The sequence below is a fragment of the Phaethon aethereus genome (assembly GCF_964289735.1).
Source record: "Phaethon aethereus genome assembly, chromosome: 4".
Taxonomy (NCBI): domain Eukaryota; kingdom Metazoa; phylum Chordata; class Aves; order Phaethontiformes; family Phaethontidae; genus Phaethon; species Phaethon aethereus.
Genome location: NC_138578.1, coordinates 71,782,891 through 71,804,325, shown reverse-complemented (window position 1 = coordinate 71,804,325; position 21,435 = coordinate 71,782,891). Strand labels below are relative to the sequence as shown.

Sequence of the window (21,435 nt, the reverse complement as noted above, 5' to 3'; positions counted from 1 at the left end):
TATAAGATTCAGTCCTTTATATGCTATAGCTTGTGAGTTGCAAGGTTTTTTTCTACAAAACTCAGTTTCTTGTAGAATTCCTGGATGGTTTCAGGAAGACGAAGCAGCTATTTCTTTATGCACACTGTTCACTTCAAAGGGAATTTAATCTGTTTTGAGGAGACTGCTATGTTTCCGTTATCGTACAAGGAAACTTATTCTGGAACCTTTTTTGCTCAGCAGGAACCCTGTGTGTTTTCCACATTCTTGTTATACATGTTTTGGCATGAGCATAAAGCAGGCATGCTCATTTATATTCTAGCTAATCAAGAGGAGAAGTCTGATTAATTTGAATTTTGGATGAAGGTGAGGGTCATCTTTGTAACCTGCAGTAAAAGGAACTTTATGGAGTGACTTCTCCCAGAGGGGGATATTTCTATTAGATCAGTGGCCCAGAGGCAGCGGAACAAATCTTCTTTCTCCTGTCATCCTCATTTTAATATCAGATGCACAACAGCAGCAGAAAATACTGGATTAGGACTAAACCATATGACTGAATCGTGTACTCAGATTGCATCCCTCACACTGCGTATTGTTGCACATAGTTAATCATGCTTTTCCTTATGCTCTTTCCTCCTTCCTCTCCCACTGTTTTGCTTCCCTCCCTGCTCTCCCTCAGATCTTTCCCTAAAGCCTCCTTTCTCCTCTCAGTCAGATCCTGTCCTGCCTGCTGGCTCTCCTATGCTATACCTCTGTTCTTGAATAATTTTGGGAAAGCAACATAGACACTTTTAGCCAAAGTTAAAGGTTACATTGCCTTGGAGTATCTTTGTTGCCTTTCCCAAAATTAACTCCTGATCTTGTAGCTCTACTAACCCAACTGTAAGAACATCATCTCTCACCATTGTTGTCTCCAAGCATACTAGACCTTTCGTTTCCATTTTGCTGTGGAGAACATCTAGAAAGTCTGTTGGCCTCTTCGTAGCTTTATCCTGTTTCACTGAGTCAAGCAATGGAGGGGAGAGCTGGTATATTAGATGGTAAACAGTTGGGTTAGGAGGGACAGACCTGTTCTATTTTTTACAAGCAAGAAGAAATTTTCTGTTCCTCGCTTTAGTGTTAATGAATTAAAAGATTGCCAGTGCATTCCAGCCCATTGCTGGCAAGGCGCCAGTTCAGCCTTCCCTTGGTGCAGCTATCTGCCAGGGATGAAAATGCCTCGTTCTTGGCAAGCATGTGTGGGAGTCAAAGCAGTGTGAAGATCTTTTTCATTTTCTTAGGGGAAATTCCTTACCTGTTCAGGCCCAGGAACACCAGCTTTTTCAGGACAACCAAATTATATCCTAGTGCACTACGAATAGTGCACCAAAGACTCTTCGGTCTTTCTGTCTTAGATAGCTTTGATCCTAGTTGTTCTGTCCACACTCTGAAAATTAATCACATTACATGTGGTACAACAGGAGTCAGATGTGACTGGAATTTCAGATGTGAGTAAAGTGGGGGAGAGGGACCGCGCCACACTCAAGACATCCCTTCCCAAGATACAATTGCAAGGGAAGAAAGTAGCGTAGGAGACAAGTCTACAGTTTTGTGCCATTAGAATACTTTTCCCTTTAGCAATGGAATTTCATTTAATCAGTTGCTGCCAGATTCCCTCTTCTTTGAGCTCTTCAAGTTCACTAAAGGGCCTGTTTCTGAAGCATACTGTCTGGTCCAATTTTTTTTACATCTTTCTGTCATGCGATGTTGTGCTTAAAAGGAAAAAAAAGACACAAAGGGAAGATGGAAAAATAGAAATGCGAAATGTCTCATGGGAGATGCTTGCCCTTACGATGTCATGCTAGTTTAAATACAGTTCCCACACGTCACATGTCAAGCTGTACTTGATTGTTTTCAAATAGATGGCAGAAATCATGAGAGGAGGAAAATGTTCTTTTGTGTGACATGTTCTTCTTTTGATACATTGGGTTCTGTAGCTGTCAAAGCAAAGGCAGTTTTTCCATCCATTATTACAAATGCATTTGGGGTAAATCTCTTCTGCAACTCTCTATTCCCTTGATTGTTTACTTCAATACAAGTGTTACTGTTTTATTTCTTCTAAATCTAACGAAAAGATGAATTTTCAGTGGTACATTTTCTCTATGATCCTCAGTAGGCAATGAGGTTCTTTCTTAGTGGAGATTTAGATCACATCTGGAAATGCAGTCTGTTTCAAGTATTTCCTGCTTTTCTGGCAGGAGCATGGAATATTTAATTTCATTATTTAGCATAGGGTTATTCATTTCATACAATGAAGGGAAATTCATCAATATTGTCTTCAGCAGCCAGAAAAATGATACTTACCATGACTGCTTCACATACTCTATTTATATTTTATATCTTTCTCATCACTTAGCAATTATTCATCTCTGTGCTGAGAGGTGAAATTCTTGTATTGAGTTACTATAATTTCTCTGAACTCCTGAAAGCAATTCAGTCACTGAAAGCAATTGCTTTTACTTAAAGATATTTCTTGAGACAGATTCACCAAATACAAATAACTGAATAAAGGTTATTCTTTCTTGTTGATTTTCAAGAATGTTCAGTGATGCTTTATAGAAGGGGTAAATCAGTGTTGTTACATCTAAACATTCATTGCACTAATATTAATCACAGTGGATTCTTGGAGATGGATACAAATGTGATAGTGCAAGTAAGTGGGAGTGCAGTTGAAATGCAACGTTAATTCATTCCCACTTGTTATTAAATGTCACAAGATATTACTAGTTTTGCTGATATTTTCCTTTTTAAACCACTTGGTATTAAAAAAAACCCCAAAAAACCAATGTGACGTATGTGTCTATGCAAAGTCATCAAGATAATTATCTCTGAATCTTTTGTATTATGTTTATTTTCAATGTAGTGTCCCAGATCTGTATTTTTGGGAAAGATCAAAGTATAGAGTGTAAAGGTGGTGATAGACTGTACCCCATTCCCACAGAAATCAATTAACGGTCTTCCATTTGGGAAGCGGGCACAGTGGGAACAGAAACAGGCTTAGTGTCATGAGATGTGATTTCTCTTGCCATCAGTAAAACAGATTTTCTCATTTATCTTATCCTCGGAGATGTTTAAATTTTGAATGTCAGCTGATTCAATTTTTATGTTCAGGGAATCCAGGCACTGAGATGATTTGTGTTTAGGGCACTGAACTGAGACTCAGTAGATCTGGGTTTGTTCTGTCGTGCATTTCCCATGTGATCTTATGCAAATCCTTTATTGCCTCTCGCACAGCCTCATCAGTAAAACAGGGTAATGTTACTCTTCTTGTTCGAAGGATTTGTTAACATTTGGATGACTTATCTACAGCGGATTGCTGAGGGCCATATAAAATGTACAATCTTATTTAAATGTACTGTATTACATATATATCCTTCTTTCATTTTATACTTCTGCATCTACTGCTTTCTTACAGACCCCTCATGGGACTCTTTCTTTCACTGTCTTCTTTATAAGTAATCTTCCACAGGCTGGCCTTCTCCTCCAAATACATGCTAATTGCATCTGTTTTTTAGCTCACCAAGGCAGGTGATATGTATAAGTGGATATATAAATGTTGGAGAGGCACTATGTGAGCCTTCATGAAGTATACTTCATGTGGATAATCTTTGGTGATCCAACTGACAGGTTTGGGAAACTAGATCTTTAATGTATCTTTGTTTCAGATTTGTCACTTAAATGATTCAGATGTACAGTTCTGAGTCACAGAAATTCATATTGATTTCAGCAGTGAGCATCGTTTACATAAAAACCCAAGAATGCCATTTCAGATACTTCTTTCACAAGCATTCAAGTAGCAAAACCAATACTGTGCACAAATTTTTTTAGAAAGGATGTTATATTAATATATATTCACATGAAACTATTTGCATAAATACTTCGGTGTTTGTCACATTTGCCTTTGCAAAAACGTGCATTTATTGTTTGAGGGTTTTAACTTAAGCTACGTGTATTTTTTAGCTTAAGTTGTGTGATCAAAAAAGCCAGTGACCCGTTACTGGAGTGAGGAGATCTGAGCGGTACATTGTTCCCTATCAGTCAGTATTATCTAGGATAGAGCAGTGATTTCAATAGCAACTACAGGAGACATAGCTACCTGCTCTCTACTAGTTTTAATGAAGGTAAGAATTCCAAATCCCCTGGAATACTGTTTTTCAATGTCTTTCTTTGCACAGCATGGACAAATGTTGACCTACTAATGGCACCTGTTATAAAACCATTGTTGACTAGTGGCTTTTTGAGTTTGGCATAGATGGTGCAGGCATGGAAATTTAAAAACACCCTACTGCCAAAGAAATGAGTATATCTTTATCTAAAAACATTAAATGTATGGACATTTAGATAATCATGCTGCCTTCAAGAAGGCAGTAAGGATCATGGTTTGCCTGCAAACAACTGCATTTTCTTTAATGAAACTTCCATTCAGACATTGTAGATATAAAGCCAGCCAATATGGAGGACCTGACGGAAGTGATTACAGCCTCTGAGTTTCATCCCCATCACTGCAATCTCTTTGTCTACAGCAGCAGCAAAGGATCCCTGAGACTCTGCGACATGAGGGCATCGGCTCTCTGTGACAAACATTCCAAGCGTAAGTCCTTGCTTCATTATGCCCCACATGTCATTAAAGTCTTATTATTCATGGACAACATGTAGATGTGTGAATACGCCAGTGTATTAACTTCTCGGTTGCAGGCACAGTTGAAAAGAAAAAAGCAAAAGGAAGAAAATTTTCTCATCTGTACAAGTATTTCCTATGAACTTGATAACAGTCATGTCTGTGGTCACCCTTGTGGTTCTTATTGCAAGGAAGAACCCACAACTCTTTATCAAAAGAGAGATGATTCCTAACAAATGAAGTATTGGGGGGGAGGGAGTATGTAAGTAGATGAGCATACTGTTTTGAATACAGTATTGAATACCGGCTGGCAGCCAGTCACAAGCGGTGTTCCCCAGGGCTCGATTCTGGGGCCGGTCTTGTTCAATATCTTTATCGATGATCTGGATGAGGGAATTGAGTGCTCCCTCAGTAAGTTTGCAGATGACACCAAGTTGGGTGGGAGTGTTGATCTGCTGGAGGGTAGGAGGGCTCTGCAGAGGGATCTGAACAGGCTGGATCCATGGGCAGAGGCCAACTGTATGAGGTTTAATAAGGCCAAGTGCCGGGTCCTGCACTTGGGTCACAACAACCCCATGCAACGCTACAGGCTTGGGGAGGAGTGGCTGGAGAGCAGCCCGGCGGAAAGGGACCTGGGGGTGCTGGTTGACAGGCGGCTGAATATGAGCTGGCAGTGTGCCCAGGTGGCCAAGGCGGCCAACAGCATCCTGGCCTGTATCAGCAATAGTGTGGCCAGCAGGAGTAGGGAAGTGATTGTGCCCCTGTACTCGGCACTGGTGAGGCCGCACCTTGAATCCTGTGTTCAGTTTTGGGCCCCTCACTACAAGAAGGATGTTGAGGTGCTGGAGCGTGTCCAGAGAAGGGCAACGAAGCTGGTGAGGGGGCTGGAGCACAAGTCTTATGAGGAGCAGCTGAGGGAACTGGGGTTGTTTAGTCTGGAGAAGAGGAGGCTGAGGCGAGACCTCATCGCTCTCTACAACTACCTGAAAGGGGGTTGTGGCGATGAGGGTGTTGGCCTCTTCTCCCAAGTAACTAGTGATAGGACAAGAGGAAATGGCCTCAAGTTGCGCCAGGGGAGGTTTAGATTGGATATTAGGAAAAATTTCTTCACTGAGAGGGTGGTCAGGCATTGGAACAGGCTACCCAGGGAGGTGGTGATTCTGTGATTCTGCGATTCTGTGGTGGAGTCGCCGTCTCTGGAAGCGTTCAAAAAACGTGTGGATGTGGTGCTTCAGGACGTGGTTTAGGGGACATGGTGGCGCTGGATTAATGGTTGGACTTGATGATCTTGAAGGTCCTTTCCAACCTAGTGATTCTGTGATTCTGTGAATACGCAACTACTGTTCTGAATACTGCAGCAAGTAAATTTTGCCATTTAAACTGCCTTCAAAATTTTGAATCCATTTTCTGGATTAAAAAATATTGGGGTCCTTCCTAAAAATTTAGCCAAGCATTCCCTATATGTACTTTTTCAATAATATGTCCGTACAGATACAGAGGAAATAATGCAATAAGTAATACTGGACACAAATATACTGTGTTGGTATAGAAGATGTCATTTTTCATAAAGTGGTTTTATGTAGCCTGTGAGACTTTGAGACAGAGCCACCAATTCATGACAGTTCATATCAGAAACCTACATAAGAACAAGGAAGCAGAATGTTAAAATGCGGGGTTGTCTTTGTTCTCGAAGTAAAGGATGAAGGAAAATGCATGTTCATAATGTCTTGCTATCAGCTCTTTATAGTCTGGATAAGACAGAATATGGTTCTTCCCACCAGTAATCTGGCAAGCCTGGGCACTTCGCCTTGTGCAAACGACGCCTTGTGCAAACGACCTGTTTATTCCTGATCTTCAGGGACTGAAAACCACCCGACAAAGGCATTGTGTCGTGTGGCTGGTTCCTATGAGGAGCTGAGGACCTAATTTATGTCATTCAATTCCTGCTTGAACCTTTTGAGGTAGGCAGATGTTATTAGTAGGGGCAGGAGGGGAGGAAGAAAACATTTGAAGCTTTATGTGAGACATAAGTGGTGCACAGATTTAGCACACAAGCTATTTTTTAACTGAAGTAAATGTAGGAAAGAGCCTATGATTAGGCCTTTTGGCTGCAAGCAGAAGTGCACATGCTTAGAACCTCTTAGGATGTAGTCTCCAATTATAGAAAATAACCTTTCAGGACAATTTCCAAAGCAGAGAGGTGCTTTACCTTTGTTAGCTGTATCCTCTTGTACTTGTAGGGGGAATTCAATACCATGAAGCGAAATGCAAGCATGATACAATCTGGTCCATTGTTGTGAGTTATCCTGTCCCGCTTAATTGTTTTGTTCCATAATACTTTCATTTATTCCTGCTAATAAGGCCTCTGTGTCCCTTCAACTCAGTGCCAAATGCCAATCATAACTTATTAAAACAGCAATACAGTAACCCTGGATGAAAGAAGGCATTTTATGCCAGAAGGGAGCTCAAGGTCTAATGGTCATTGATTAAACCCCATTTTCCAGATCTGTGAGTTAGAAAATAGCCATTTAATGTACCATTGCTGCACTGAACTCAAGTCAAACTCATTGAGAAGCTGAATGTGTCTCTACACATGTAAAATACAAAATTGATACAGCAATGGTAGAACTTCCAAGTGTTAAAAGGAATAGGCTCACATAGTACTGATTGGAGTGGTTTGAGTATAGCTCTCAGAAGCAAGCAAAACTAATTGTATAAAGCCCATAGCAACCTAAAAGGATATATCATAAAAAGCAGCCTGGGAAATCAAATATTTGCACAACTGTGTCTCTAGTACCGTCACTGTGCATCTGATTCCTCTTTACAGTTGCTTTACACGTGATGCATATGCATCATCAGTACGCTACTCTCCTAGCTCAGCTCACCTTTCCACCTTTCCCCATAACTGACTTCACTTCTCACTCAAACCAGCTGTGACTATAGTCACTGCAAACCCTCATGTTCTGCCATGCAACCCTACTTTCTTAATTCAATGTAATATCACTATGTGCTGTGTTTCAGATGCTGTTCTGAGGTTGTAATGGGTGTAGATATTTTTAGGGATGAAAGAGCCAATGTAAAGCTTACAAAAAACATCTAGATAATGAGCATATGTCGTGAACTTTTGGTTTTGTTCAGACCCTTTGTTATCCAAATCTCTGTAGTTGTGCTAAAGTCAGTTGCAGCTTTTGAGGAAGGGCCCTTCCATGTGTACAAGTATAGAGAGTGCCATCAATAATTACTGTGCCATGCTGTATAAATAAATTACATACTAATATCTGTAGTGTAAGCTGCTGACACAGAATGTTAATAAATTATAGTGTTCTTGAAGATTTCTGGTTTTCTAAACTCGGTGGCAAAATATCTCTGTTCAGCATTAGTGACAGCAACACTACAAGATTTCCCTTATAAATCTTTTATGGCTCTGACATGGAAGAGACAAGAGACTTCTTCCATATCTACTCATCCTTGGTGCCTATGCTGAGATTTATTAGCAAGCTGCCAATTTGTGTGATGAGTTGTAATGGGGACCTCTGTCCCTTAAAAAAATGGTCTCAGACCACCAAATCCATCCATAAAGCATTGAAAGAATATCAGGTCAGCAACTGAGTTTTAAATGGTCATTGGAGTGCAGATAAGGTATGATAAAACGTGTTGTTTTTCTAATAGACTACCTGAAACTGCTTCTTATAACACCTCTTTAATAGATCATGCAATGCTGAGCGAGCAATCAGAAGCAAAACATATGTGGACATTATAAATGGATATCCAGGAAAGCCCAATCTGTAACCATAGGGGAGATACATACATAATACTGTTCTGTGTTATTATCAGACTTCTCAAATAATGGGAGAGAATTCCATCAAAATATTCTGGAGAAGAGGTGAAAAAAGTGATGCATGTCCCTGTTTCTTTAGAATATATTTAGAGGGATGGGAATAAAGAAGAAGGTGTTCTTGCAGTTCACAGCGTTATAGGTGAAGATTTAAAACAGATATGAAAGTTCGACTCCAGCAGCAAGAAATAGGGAATTGATTTAAATGATATGGAAGCTTTCATGTAAATAGCATATGTGGCAAAACACCATTGCGTTTGAGGTGTTATTCAGGCAACATGCATGGTAATGCAGTGTGGAATAGAAGGCAGTATGTAGGAAATCTTTGACAGCAGCGAAACAAGGGAAGCTGCAAAAGTATCATTGCTAGAGCAGTTAGCTGGGAACAGCTGAGAAATAAAAGAACTACTCCCCACCCCAAATTCCATAAATTCTCATGCAAGGGATTCAGGTAACAAGCACGACAAGCAGAAGGAAGACAAGAAGACAACTGTTGACTAAGTTTGTTCCAGTAGGATTGTCCTGACTAAAGAATATTTATAGCAGTATAATATGCAACTGTCCAATTAACAAATAGTTGCTAATTTGGTTTTGATCTTTTCTTGCTAATATTATGTTCAGAGCTCCTTGTAAATGTAGATGGAGATAGTATCATTCTTGCAAACAGCTTGTAGGTACATATGGCTGTTTCAACAAATCATCCCATAAAGCAGTCAGCTAAAGAAACCTGAGCTTGAACATGTGAAGTCGGAAAAAAAATCAAGAGCTTTTTTCAGTAGTTCATCAGAATTATTAAATTCAGAATTAAGTGGTAAATAGAAACTGTATAGTTATGCAACATGGAAATTTAAGTCACTCAAGAGTATAACTCGTACTGATATGCCATGTAATGGCATAAGCCTTAATATCTTAAAGTCATTGCATACTTCAGAAGTCATAATCTTTTTAAATGCCTTATGTTGCTTTAAGGGTTTTTTTAATGTTTATTTCTTAATACGTATTTGTAGACTAAAAACCTATTTCGAATTATCCATTACCCATGTGCAAAATTTACAACCAAGTACTTCAAGGAAAGAGGAGCTGCAGTTTCAAGTGTATTGCTCCATGTGCTATGATGGTCTTTCAGATACAAACTTTGGGGTTACATAATGCAGTTAGCCTCTGTCACCATTAGTTCATGCTTTCCATCCTCCATACAGACTTCACAAGCTTCTGACATCTGGGTCTGTAACAGGAGCCATTAAGAGCCTCCCTCCCTTTGACCAAAGAAGCATTTGTAGATGACAGGCAATCCTAACAGCCATCATCTCTGGACTCTCCATGAAGGGAGCAAAGCATCTCAGCTGGTGCCTTCCCAATTCCATGGCACGGATAACCAGTATCTGAAAAGTATAAAATGGTCTTTGGAGCAATGCAGACTGAATTTGGGGTTGGTTTTGTGACCCAAAGATATGGTGGTATCATCTTTTTTCCTTCCCTTTATCACATTTTTATTTGAAATCCAAGCATGAAAGAACTGCCAGCCTTTCCCCAACGATAAATGCCACTATCCTGTCAGTCTGGCATGTAACTCAATTTGGTTATCTGCTGGGTTTTCTGAGATTACCTTTGATTTTAAACTTAAGAATTCAGAACTGTGGAAGCAGCCAGTACAAAAATCAAGGATCATCTACTTGAATATGTTGAATTTTTAAAATTAAATTAATTGTATTTACTAGTCATTTAAAGAAGGTTGGAATTTCAGAGACAAGACAGCTTTCTGATCTGTACCTGAATATGGATTATCTTTCATTTGCAACAGAGAACAACCAGATGCACAAAAAAAGCCTGCAACAGAATATCCCTGCTGGATTTGCTAATTAATATTGACCTTTCCAAATGAATGATGCTTATGGTATGACTGGAAAAGAGACAACTTGTTTTTCTTTTATGTGAGCTTTACATTTAAAATATGCTTTTTATTTCTGCATCTGGTCTCATGTCAGGTTATCATCTGAGAGAGAGGCAGCCGGCATTCTCCCTTTGTGCATTGAGAAACCACTGTCAAAGCAATGTCCACTTCAGGCAAAATCTGCAAGGTTTCATGTGACAGGAGTGAAACATATCTGAGCTTCCATAATGATTTGACCTGCTGCTTTAATAAAGACTTGTTCTCCCTATCCTAATTCTGGATTTATTTTATAATCATGCACTACAAAGGCATATATTCATTACTGATTTTATATCCCTGATGAAAAAATGTGCCTGTATCCTGATAATTTTGTAATTATGACTGTCACTAAAGATCTGTTATTACAGTTTCATGCATGCTAAGCTAGATCCTGGAAGGGATCCGTCCTTGTGCAGGAATCCCATCAAAATTTGGTAGAAGATTGCTTTAGCCTGGGCTCCAAAGCTTCTGTTCTGCTCTGTTTGGATGAATGTATAATAAAGACATTTAAAACATGGCTAATGAAAATTCAGAATTGTTTCTACAGAAATGCAATTATGTCCATATAGTATTTCCTCCAGTTGTGCAAGATATATGAAAATTAAATCGGAGGAATAAAAAACTTGATTTATGTACTTCTAGCTATCAAATAGTAAGAGGAAAGAGAAAAGCTTGAAGCAATGGTAAATGATTTATGATTGAAGAGGTGTTTCATTAACCCCTCTCCCCCAACCACACACAGATAAAGCAAATAATTGCTGTAAGATTGCTTTAATTATTCAGTCTATTAAAATTCTTGTCTTGTTTGCTTAATCTTTCAATAGCAACAAATACTGCTTTTCAATGTCTCATGAAACAGACATTATTCTTCCAAGATCCTCGTTTCATGGGGGAAACCCCCCCACTTACCACTAACCTTATATATCAAGATTGGAAAGACTTGTGCATGAATTTGGCTGTAGAGGAGGGGTAGTTTTATGTCCCATTAACTCCATGGGATTGCTCACAACATGTGGCATTAAATATGCACATAAGTCTGTGTAAGACTGAAGTTTAAAGAGCCTTGATCTTTCAGATTAGCTTCGTGTTTTTTCACTTCCTTGCTCTCTTTAGCACCATTTCTCTTTATTAACAAACTCTGGCAAAGTTACATTATTTTAGCCACTCTGTAGTGAAGCTCCCACTCACTGATCTTTAGCTATTGATCCGGCGTTGCCTTTCAGCACTGATGCAACTATCCCTTGTGGTTTGCGACAAGCTGCAGCAACTCACTGCAGATGGTAAAACAGAATCTTAAATATTGATTAGAGGCTGCGCTTTTAAAAGCCATACTCTCTAGATGTATTGATGAGAATCCTAGTTTTAATATTGGGTCATTAGATGAACGAGTGCTTTACTGTAGGTGGAATTTCAGTCTTGTGGTGTGGCGGTATCTTCAGAAACTTGCTTTTACTCAAAAGAAGGAAAATGATGTGTAAGTGACCAGGGCAAGAAGTGCCCTCTGAATTATATAAAAACAAATAGAAAATAGAAATATAAAAAGATACTACTTTTTTAATTTTAAAACAGGATAAGCAACTACAGGCCATGGGAATCATAGAATCGTAGGATAGTTTAGGTTGGAAGGAACCTTTAAAGGTCATCTAGTCCAAGGTCCGTCCCTGCAATGTGAAGGGACATCTTCAACTAGAGCAGGTTGCTCAGAGCCCTGTCCATATAAATGTAAAGTGTTAAATAATTGTGGCTAGTTGTTTATACTTCATGTCTTATAAAATAATTGTATTTTAGCTTGCTTATGAAGGTGGACTCAGAAATTCCCACACATGTATAACCATATTAATCAGTGCAGAACATGAGGGCAAGATTGTCACATTAGCAAAACATCCTGATCTTGCAAGAGAATTTCTGAAGGAGGTTAACATATGAGTGGATTGGCTTAATACAAAGCAATAAAACATTCAGAGATAGTGAAAGATAGAGTCAATAATAATGGTAATCAAACTATTAGCATAAACAATGACGCTAAAAGGCATAGAGTGACATGAATTTCAAATGGAGCTTTGCAATTGGTTTTGATTGACTTAGAATGAACTCAGGAACTCTTTAGTATGAAATCCTAAAGTAGAGTTTAAACAGAGCATAATAATGACTATACCTGGGCAGACCAAAGGTCCATCTAGCCCAGTATTCTTCTCCGATAGTGGGCAGTAGCAACATCAACAAAAATGTAAGAACAAAGCAAGTGTACAATCTTTAGTCTCTGAAACTTGCAGTTGGAAACTTGGGGTTCAGAGACTTTAGTGAGTATGAACTTACTGTATTTAACCATACTCAAATGGATGTTTGGGGTTTTTTCCCCTTGAATTTCTGCAGTTACTTTTGAACCTGTGTATAATCTTTATCTTAAGTTGTCTTTCAGTAAGGTCTTCTGTAGCTTAATTAGGCATAGTATGAGGAACCATCTGCTCTGTACTTACCCTTTCCTAGTTTCACTTGGTGACCCCTATTTGTAGATTGGAAGAGACAGTGTACAAAGTGAACTGTCGTTCCCTATTCATCCTTTCCGTGCCACTCCTAATTACAAACCCCTCAGTCTTCCCTAGGCTGAGGAGTCCCAGTTTATTTAGTCATTCCCCGTGTGGAAGTAATTTGATACTTCTGGTCATTGTTATTGCCCATCTTTGTGTCTTCTTGAGACCTCTAGCACATTAGAGATCAGACCAGAACTACATATAGCTCAAGATGTGAGAACATCTTGAATTAAATGGCACAAAAAAAAAATGTTTTCTGTGTTGAAGGATAATAACAAGTGTCATGGACTTAAAAAAATGAATGTGATTAGTATTTTTATATAAATTCTGTGAAATTTAGCTTAGTTTTTTATGTTAAACTTTATGGACAATATCTGATGGAGCAAATCACAGCTGTCCTGGGGAATGGTACTAATTTGCCATCTAAACATATTAGAGTATAGTTAAATAATTTGTAAGATTTTTAGCTTGGGATCATGTCTTGTGAGAAACACTTAATTATTATAACCATGTATTCCAGAAAAAAAGAATGTTTAAAAGTGATAGTTTATCAGCTATCGTGAGACCATACTGGTTCTTCTTCCTTTTGCAAGTTGCTGTGGCAAGACGGGTGAAATTCCATACGTTTCAAAGTACCATTTTCCAGTACAGTTCAATCGGGTATTGCAGTCATTTTCATTTAGGATCTGAAATGAGAGAGAGACTTAATTTAGATGATAAATTGTTTGGCCTGGGACCGCATCTGTTTTCTGTGTTTATGAAACTTAAAGCCCGCTAGGAGATGAGCCGATCCACCGCCGGTATTTCCAGGTCCAGTTGAAGTACCCCTGTTGTGTGTATAGGTGTGTAACGCAGAGGTTACCTGTAATCAGTCTGTAGTTCAGCCTAACTGCAGACTGTTTGCATGCTTGGGTAACAAAAAAGAAAATTCTTCTCCCTTTCTTGTTCCAGCATCTTCCTGGCTCTGGCTTCTGTGGTCCTCTCCCTCCTCATTAACCCCACTGCCTCTTTTTCCAGCGTTGCCAAAACTGTCTTCTCCCATTTGTAGCTGTGACCCTTGAGCAGGAACTGGACAGTTTTCTCCGTCCATTAGCTGTCTTTGGAGGGAGGGAGGGAGTTATTTCATGGTGTAGGATTTCCAGGGACTTAAATCTAAGTAACAGCAATGAAATGCTGTAAAACCAGGAGATTTCAGGACAGGATACAAACAATTAACAGTATCGTCTAGGAAAAAAGCTTGAATAAGTTATTGTTTGTTCATAAGTAGAAAGAAAACAGCTTCAGAAGGAGCTTTGTTTTTCTGCTATAGGGAGTGACTTTCTTAAGGCTGTTTATAATTATATCCTATGAATGATGGAATTTCTTACCAAATCTGTGGAGCTGGTAAGCTTTCATCTTCAAGTTTTCCCTGGTTTTGTTTTTGTCGTGTCCCCCCCCGACAATCACATGTTCTGCAATATATGTAAGCATGATTCATCTTTGCTTTTCTTTTTAAATAAATTTGGCTTTGCAGCAGCAAAAAGCTGGTTTTATCTGTAGTTCTGCTTTTGGTCAGCAATAACAGACATTTTCAAGGTTCATATCTTTATGCCTTAAGAAGTACACAGTGTTATTATCAAAGGTCTTCTCCCTTGCTAATTCTCTGTCTCTCTTTGTTTTGTTTACTGATACTTCACAGGAAACCCTCACAGTTATTGTCAAGTGCTCAGGCCACGATAACAAAATTTTGCTGAAGCTTATACTCTGTGTTTCTCTCTTCTAAAAGCAATGAAAGATTTGTTTAACTAAATACAGTTGACATTTCTTTTATCCCATCAATCCATTATACACTTATAAATTCAGGCTGAAAATAAAAAGTAGCTCCAGGAAAACTTTCATATTAGCTAGATAGCTTTCTTAAGCCCTGCCCCATATTATCTCAGATAGTGTTATTGCTTTCCCTTTAAATAGATCATTCTTCTTCGTGTTTTTAAAAACTTTATTTGTATTTGTATTTATATTTTGGAACCACCTGCCTTGCAGCTGTGCTGTGAGTACTTGTGTTTTTATTTCATCCAGGCAAAAGAGTGAAGGCAAGAGTAAAAGGAGAAGTGGAAGGAATGTTGAAAATTCAGCCGAGGCATTACCCAAGGTCTTATAGTATAATGTAGAGAATCATGCATACACCTTGCTGCGATGATTTTGGGAGGAATATAGGACTTTGTGTGCTATATTGGATTCTGACACTGCACCCACCATATGAGCCATTTTTAGCATTATTATTATTATTGTTATTATTATTATTATTATTATTATTATTTAAAGATCAGATATGCCATAATTTACACCCTGCAATGGTTAAAGCTCTGCCCAGCAAATAAAATACTAATTTTCAGTGGTGCTGAAGTCTGGACGATATCAATGGCTCCATGAAAAACGTGCATCTTTGGAAATGGGACAAACAAAGAGAAAAACCTTTAATGAGAACATGGGTTTTTATGTCTTCTGAGGCTGAGTTATTTTTGGCTATTGTTGGCATAATGGTTGGTTAGCTACTAAAATATACTTTAGTTACATTCTACTCACTACTTTTCAGCGGAGTGCACACAGCAATGCTGTTTGATTTATCACTTTCCTGTGTTCCTAGCTGTTTGATATCCCTCTTTCGCAGTTAGGTATTTGGGGAAACTGGAATATCGCATAGCAGTGAAAGGGAGCTGGCAAAGCTGAAGAGGAAGGCAGTATCGGTGACTACCAGGTTTCTCTCCAGACTGTTATAGTGGGATTTCAAAGCATGCACCCACACCTCGTCACCCTTGCGGTTTCGATGGTGTGTGCTGAGTGGAGTGAGACATTCCAGTCTATGCGTTATCAGGCTTTTTCGGCAATTAATGTAAAACTAAGAAATGAGATCTGTAAGGAAGGTTACATGCACATGCGTAGTCCTAATTTTTGTCAGCCATTAGTTCTTGTTTAGAATTCAACTTGAAGATTAGTTTGGGGTTTGGGGTTTTTTTTTTTTTCTTTATTGGATGTGTTTTTGTCCAAATGTATAGCTTTCAAGTTTGTGGAATTGGATGCCCAAGGCATCTGCTTTCTTCTGGCCAGTGTCTGGAAGGGAAGCAGAGTGAGATGGAACTTCCCATCCTTTTTTTTTTCACTTTAGACATCTTCCCAGCTTTTTTTTTTTTTCACTTTAGACATCTGCATATATTTCTGCATGATAAATGCACACCTTTGAGAAGCCTTTTTTCTCCACTGATTCTAAGGAGAATCTCCATGTCTACGTTAGATCAGAGAAATTCAAGGAACACTATGAATTTTTTTTTTACAAGAGACGAGAGTTTGTTTTTCAGCAGATGGCAGTTCCTTTTGAGAAAGAAGCTGCATATTTTTATGCTGCAGATTTTCTTCAGGATTCAGGAAAACAGTGCTCTGGCAAGTATCCTTCACCCAATCCATCCTTCTCTCTGAAGTCTGGACTGACTTCTGTGAAAAGCTACCCTGGCTTTTAACTTGTGAGCAGGAAGCCATGCGGAAAGGGATTGAACAATTTTATTTCCCTAAGCAGGCTTCCCAGCTTACCTGTGTATCTGCCAGTCGAGTGACGGGCAGGAATGGTGTCTTCCTTAGAGGCTCCTCTCCAACACTGCTGTACTCCAAGATATGCTCGGCTTCCCTCTGTAATACCGTGATATTTCTCTTTTCTTGTCATCAAGGTCATATTTGTCTGAGCAGTGTCATGTGAAAGCTCAGCACACCGTTTGTGATTCCTATGTTGATTAGTTTGCAACTAGACAAGAAGCTTTGTGTCTTTCATATAATTAGCACTGTGAAGGTTATCGAAAACAACGTTAATGAAAGTTAAATACCCTTTTTGATGGCAAAAGTTAGTTATTAAGAAATTAATCAAGAAACTAATTGAGGAGTCTAATAGAATTTGTAATCAAATCTCAGTAAAGTTCTCATTCCAAGTCCTGGTCTAACAAGATTTATTTATATATAGAAAAGTAAGCGAGCTTTGAAGCCTCGTGTTTTGGGTGCTGATTGCACCCTGGCATAAGAGTGGCCTCCAAAAGAGAAGTCTAAACTGTAATGAACAGAAAAGGTGTTTCCAGTGCAGGCTGGCAAACCTGATTTTGCAAATGGTGGGCTAGTGCCATGTGTTCTCCTACCCACTTGAAGAGACCAGGGTTGAATTTTAATTGCTTGCCTGAACTGGAGTCCAAGTCACACAGCTGTCCCTGCTCTCCTGTTTCCAATTACTCAACTTGTATTAGCCAAACTGAATGAAGACCACGCTTTTTTGCAGTCTACGCCTAACCTTATGTTGATGCTAAACCAGACAGCTAAGACCCAAGGACAGTCTATCTCACCTTCATTTCCGGAGGCCAATGCCTGGTTCTGGTCGGTCAGGCACGTGCTAGTTGCTAAGCTCTCTCTGTAACACTGGGAGCTGCTGCTTAATTTCCCGTAACAATTTTCCCGGCTTGGTTATGCTGACTATAGGAACTATGCAAAGAATTGCTGCTGCTAAAATTTCAACCACTATCTATCTTTCTGTAGTGATATGAGGCTTTCATGCCTGCATTAGTTTCTGCAGTTAATTAATCTAAGTCTTTCTAATACTTACTCTAGTGACAATAGAAAAGCAATAAACAGTGCAGATAAGGGATGAAATGGTTTAATCTCATTAATTAACAAAATACAGAGTATCCAGGTACAAATATTACTCCTCTTCTAATCATTGGGAGTTGGACGAGACACATAGAGTCAAGAAAATATATCTCAGCTATAAATGAAGGTATAGTTGAGCTAGTGTGATTTGTTTTTTTTTTATTTCCTGGTTTTAATAGCAACTTCACATCATAATTAGGAGGATGAAATTCCTGCCAGCCAAGTACATAGTTTAGAGAGATTAAAGGGAAGAGGTATGAGAAATGATAATTGCTTTGTGCTCGTCAGACTTCTGTTGGAAATCTGACAGGATAATTACAAAATACCTGCTTTGCCAAATGTCTAGGCAAATTTTTAAAGAACTATTTAAAGTTGTTCGTTTACAGTCTGTCTGAAAAGTTTTTTCCCCCTTTTTGAAGTAGTTCATTACCATTTAGATATGTGGTACATGTTCAAATATAGACCTTATTTTCATGTGCACGCCTGGCTGCATTCCACTGCCCACCCCTAAAGAAAATTGCCCATAATTTTTTGCATTACCCCACATACTTCTCCCACATAGTCACCCTTAACTTTCAACGGAACCTTATTTTACCTGGTGGAAACTGTAACCTTGTTGCTTTCAACAGTCTGAATCATAGTCATAGATAAATCAACTGAGAGAGAAATGTTCCAGTGGACTACACAAAAAACTCTCTTCTGACTGACAGTAAAAATTTCTTCTACTTTCAGCATGTTTTCGTGTCTCATCACATGGCTTTTCTTCACCTGGTTTTGAAACTTCAAAATTACACTGACCAAATTGCCAATTTTCAAAGAATATTCTAGACATAGGTGCCAGAACCCTACTGATTTTGCTGAGAACTGAAAGATGCTAAAAGTCTTTCTACTAAACTTCACCTGGGGAAGTCATTTGGATCACAGGGCCACAGACACCTGCAGAAAGGCAACAGAGTTGCTCTAGGCACCTGGTAGGCAGGGCTAGAGTTAGTGCAGGCTTTTTAGGGATGGATGAAGAGACCTGGTTTAGTAGTGGACTTGCAGCAGACGAAGTAGACCCCACTAATACCAGTTGTTTCAAGTTCCTGCAATTCAATGTGAGTCCTCCAGTAACGTTAGTATATACAGTTGAACAGGGATGACCAGCCTCCTAGCTACAAGAGCTAGATCTCCCTGCGTGGAGGTACTGTAAGCGGTATTTCATGATCCCCTGCTTTGTTGGATCATGCAGCGCGCAGAACAGCTAACCAGCACATGCAGTGAGTTTAGTGTTTGCCAGAACTGTCAGCAATTGCACATCACCTAAGCAGTTCATGTATCCACATGGTAAATCACTGTCTATTCTCTGCTCACCTCTCAGGAGGAGGTAATTGCAGTTTGCAATTGCTTTTCAAAATTCTCGTGTTTGGTCTCGGATGCCTTCAGACATGACCAGTGAGTAGCCTGCAGACTGGCCAGCTGTTTCTGGCAACCAGGGCAGGCTTTGAGTAACCAACCTTCCCAGGGGTGGCAAGACTGTTGTGAGACCACATGTATACCTTTCATGGGACGGGGACACCTAAATTTTGGTTGTCAGGAAACAGGGTGTGGGGACCCCAGACAGGATGAACTTGCCTTGCTTTAGGTAGCTGTAGTCAACCAACTGGTGTATTTATATTTCCCAAACTGATGCTTTGGACCAGTAGCTATAAGGTTAGTTATTGTAATACTTAAAGCTTAGAGTTTGTATTTTTATATTAAAAAAAAAAAGAATAAGTTAAGTGCTGGGCATATCGTTAATTCTATAACACGTGCATTGGTATTGAACAATGTTGTTCCAGAAGAAATGCACAGTACAGATTGTACAACAGAGCATTATTTAACAGATTTCTAATTTCCTCTTGCTTCTTTTTCTTTGAACAGTTTATGAAGAACCAGAAGACCCCAGTAACAGATCATTTTTTTCAGAAATTATCTCGTCAGTGTCAGATGTCAAATTCAGTCACAGTGGTAGATACATGCTAACAAGAGATTACCTCACTGTCAAAGTTTGGGATCTGAACATGGAAACAAAGCCCGTAGAAACATACCAGGTAGGTATTGCCTATGTCTTGAAATGCAGCATTATAAAAGCATCTCACTATTCAAAACCTGAATGTTTTCCTAAACTTCTCATTGCTTGGTCTGAGAAGTGGCTAGCTAAAAGAGCTGCTAGTCAAGGTGGTTAAAATCCTCATAGTGGCATCCTTGTAGTTCAAAAAGGGCAACTTCAGCATTAGTAAGGAGGTGTAAGGCCTGGGGAGTCAGGGTAACACTCACTGTAGATTGAGCTCTTGAAAGAAACGATGCTTCTAACAAGGGAAATCATCTTTTCACCTTGGCATCTGTTTTCAAATGATGTATTCCACTGTTCAATTTAAAAGAAACTGAGGAAGGGATTTTGTGAATGGCTGAGTATTCTGCTTCCACTGGGACTGCTGAGACTTTACACCTTTGTCATTTCAAAACTTCTTTTTTTTAAACTTTATCTGTGCGTTTCTCCCTTGTGCTTAGTTTTAGAAGCGATCAGTGTTGAACCCTAACATCACCACTGACATGGCAGTTTGTGAATGCCAGACAGACACATCTGGTTGCTTGAATTCACTGCGATATTATCCAGACAAAATGCCAGTGGCTCCAGCCAGCATTGAGTTTGTACTCTGACATCTGTTCTGTTTGGCAATGCAGGGCTGAGCTTACATTTTTTTTATTCTTCCTTGAAGAAGGAAAATATGTCTGTGACACAGATAATGCCTGTTATGAAAATGCAATGAGAAAAAACTGTTAAGCTACCTACAGGAGAGTATGCAAAGGAGGAAAAATGTAATTCATCTGGCTCGTACTGCTTACATAGAGACAGTCTTACCACAGTGCTGGGACAATCCCTTGTTTTCTCTGTCTATATAATGGCAGGTGGGGTACAGTAAGTCACAGTAACTATAACTAAGATTGGTTTTAAAAGAATATGTAATGAGAGTTGTAGCATGACTTGTCAAAACAACCAAAATTTTACATCAATAAGGTTGGAGGTATTTATTAGCTAGTGTTTGGTAGACCCAAAGTGGGCCCTGGTGTTTTCCCACGCACCCATTACAGTTCTGTGCATACTCTTCACTGTGTCTCCTGTTAGTATTGGAAAGTCTGAGCCTGTATACCTTTAAAACTACAGAATTGGTTTTGGTCTGAAAATGGCAGTACTTGTAATGCTAAATGTGTTAGAAATGTTGATATGCTGTGAAAACGGAGTGGGAGGGTAAGGGCGAGACTGTGTTTTATATAACAGAATTGTATCTCATATTTTAGGAATCTAGGTAATGTATTATTTTATGCTTGTGCTACTGGAGTAGGCAGCCTTGTCCCTGGAGAGGAATAGTTGGTCAAGCCAACCTGTTTGTCTTGACTTTGACATTTGCTTTTATTTCCTCATGTAGGTAGCTGTGAAACAAGCTGACCACCTTTAAATCACCCTGACACCCAACAGTGGGGCCAATTAAAAAGTTATATTTCTCCATGTTGAGAGGGGAAAAATTAGTATAATTTTTTAATTAAAAATTCCGGGAAAATTTCCAGTACAGCTTATTGCTATCAGAAGCTTATTTAAAAACAAAAAACAAAAACCAAAACTGCAACAACAAAACCCTTGCAACAACAAAACCCCACAACAGCAGAACTCCAGTGTTCTTGCTGCCTTACTTCAACCTATGGATTGCTTTTCATTTTTAAATACTTATCCAGTGCCTTGTAAAGAGTATACAGATGCACTGCTGAGCATTGCAGCGGACTAAAGGAGAATCTGGAACTCGGAGGCCTTAGGAAACCAACAGCACAG

The 21,435-nt window shown here is 39.2% G+C and overlaps 1 protein-coding gene across 3 annotated transcripts in view; it reads left to right on the top strand.

Moving 5' to 3' along the window:
- PPP2R2C (protein phosphatase 2 regulatory subunit Bgamma) overlaps positions 1–21,435 on the top strand; it is a gene marked incomplete at both ends in the record, with an annotated part of 144,196 nt that overhangs the window by 109,793 nt on the left and 12,968 nt on the right. For all 3 annotated transcript variants that reach the window (XM_081998787.1, XM_081998785.1, XM_081998786.1), the window contains 2 exons: positions 4,445–4,609; positions 19,491–19,660. In XM_081998787.1, coding sequence (XP_081854913.1) covers positions 4,445–4,609; positions 19,491–19,660 — 335 coding nt within the window. The remainder of the gene's footprint in view (positions 1–4,444; positions 4,610–19,490; positions 19,661–21,435) is intronic.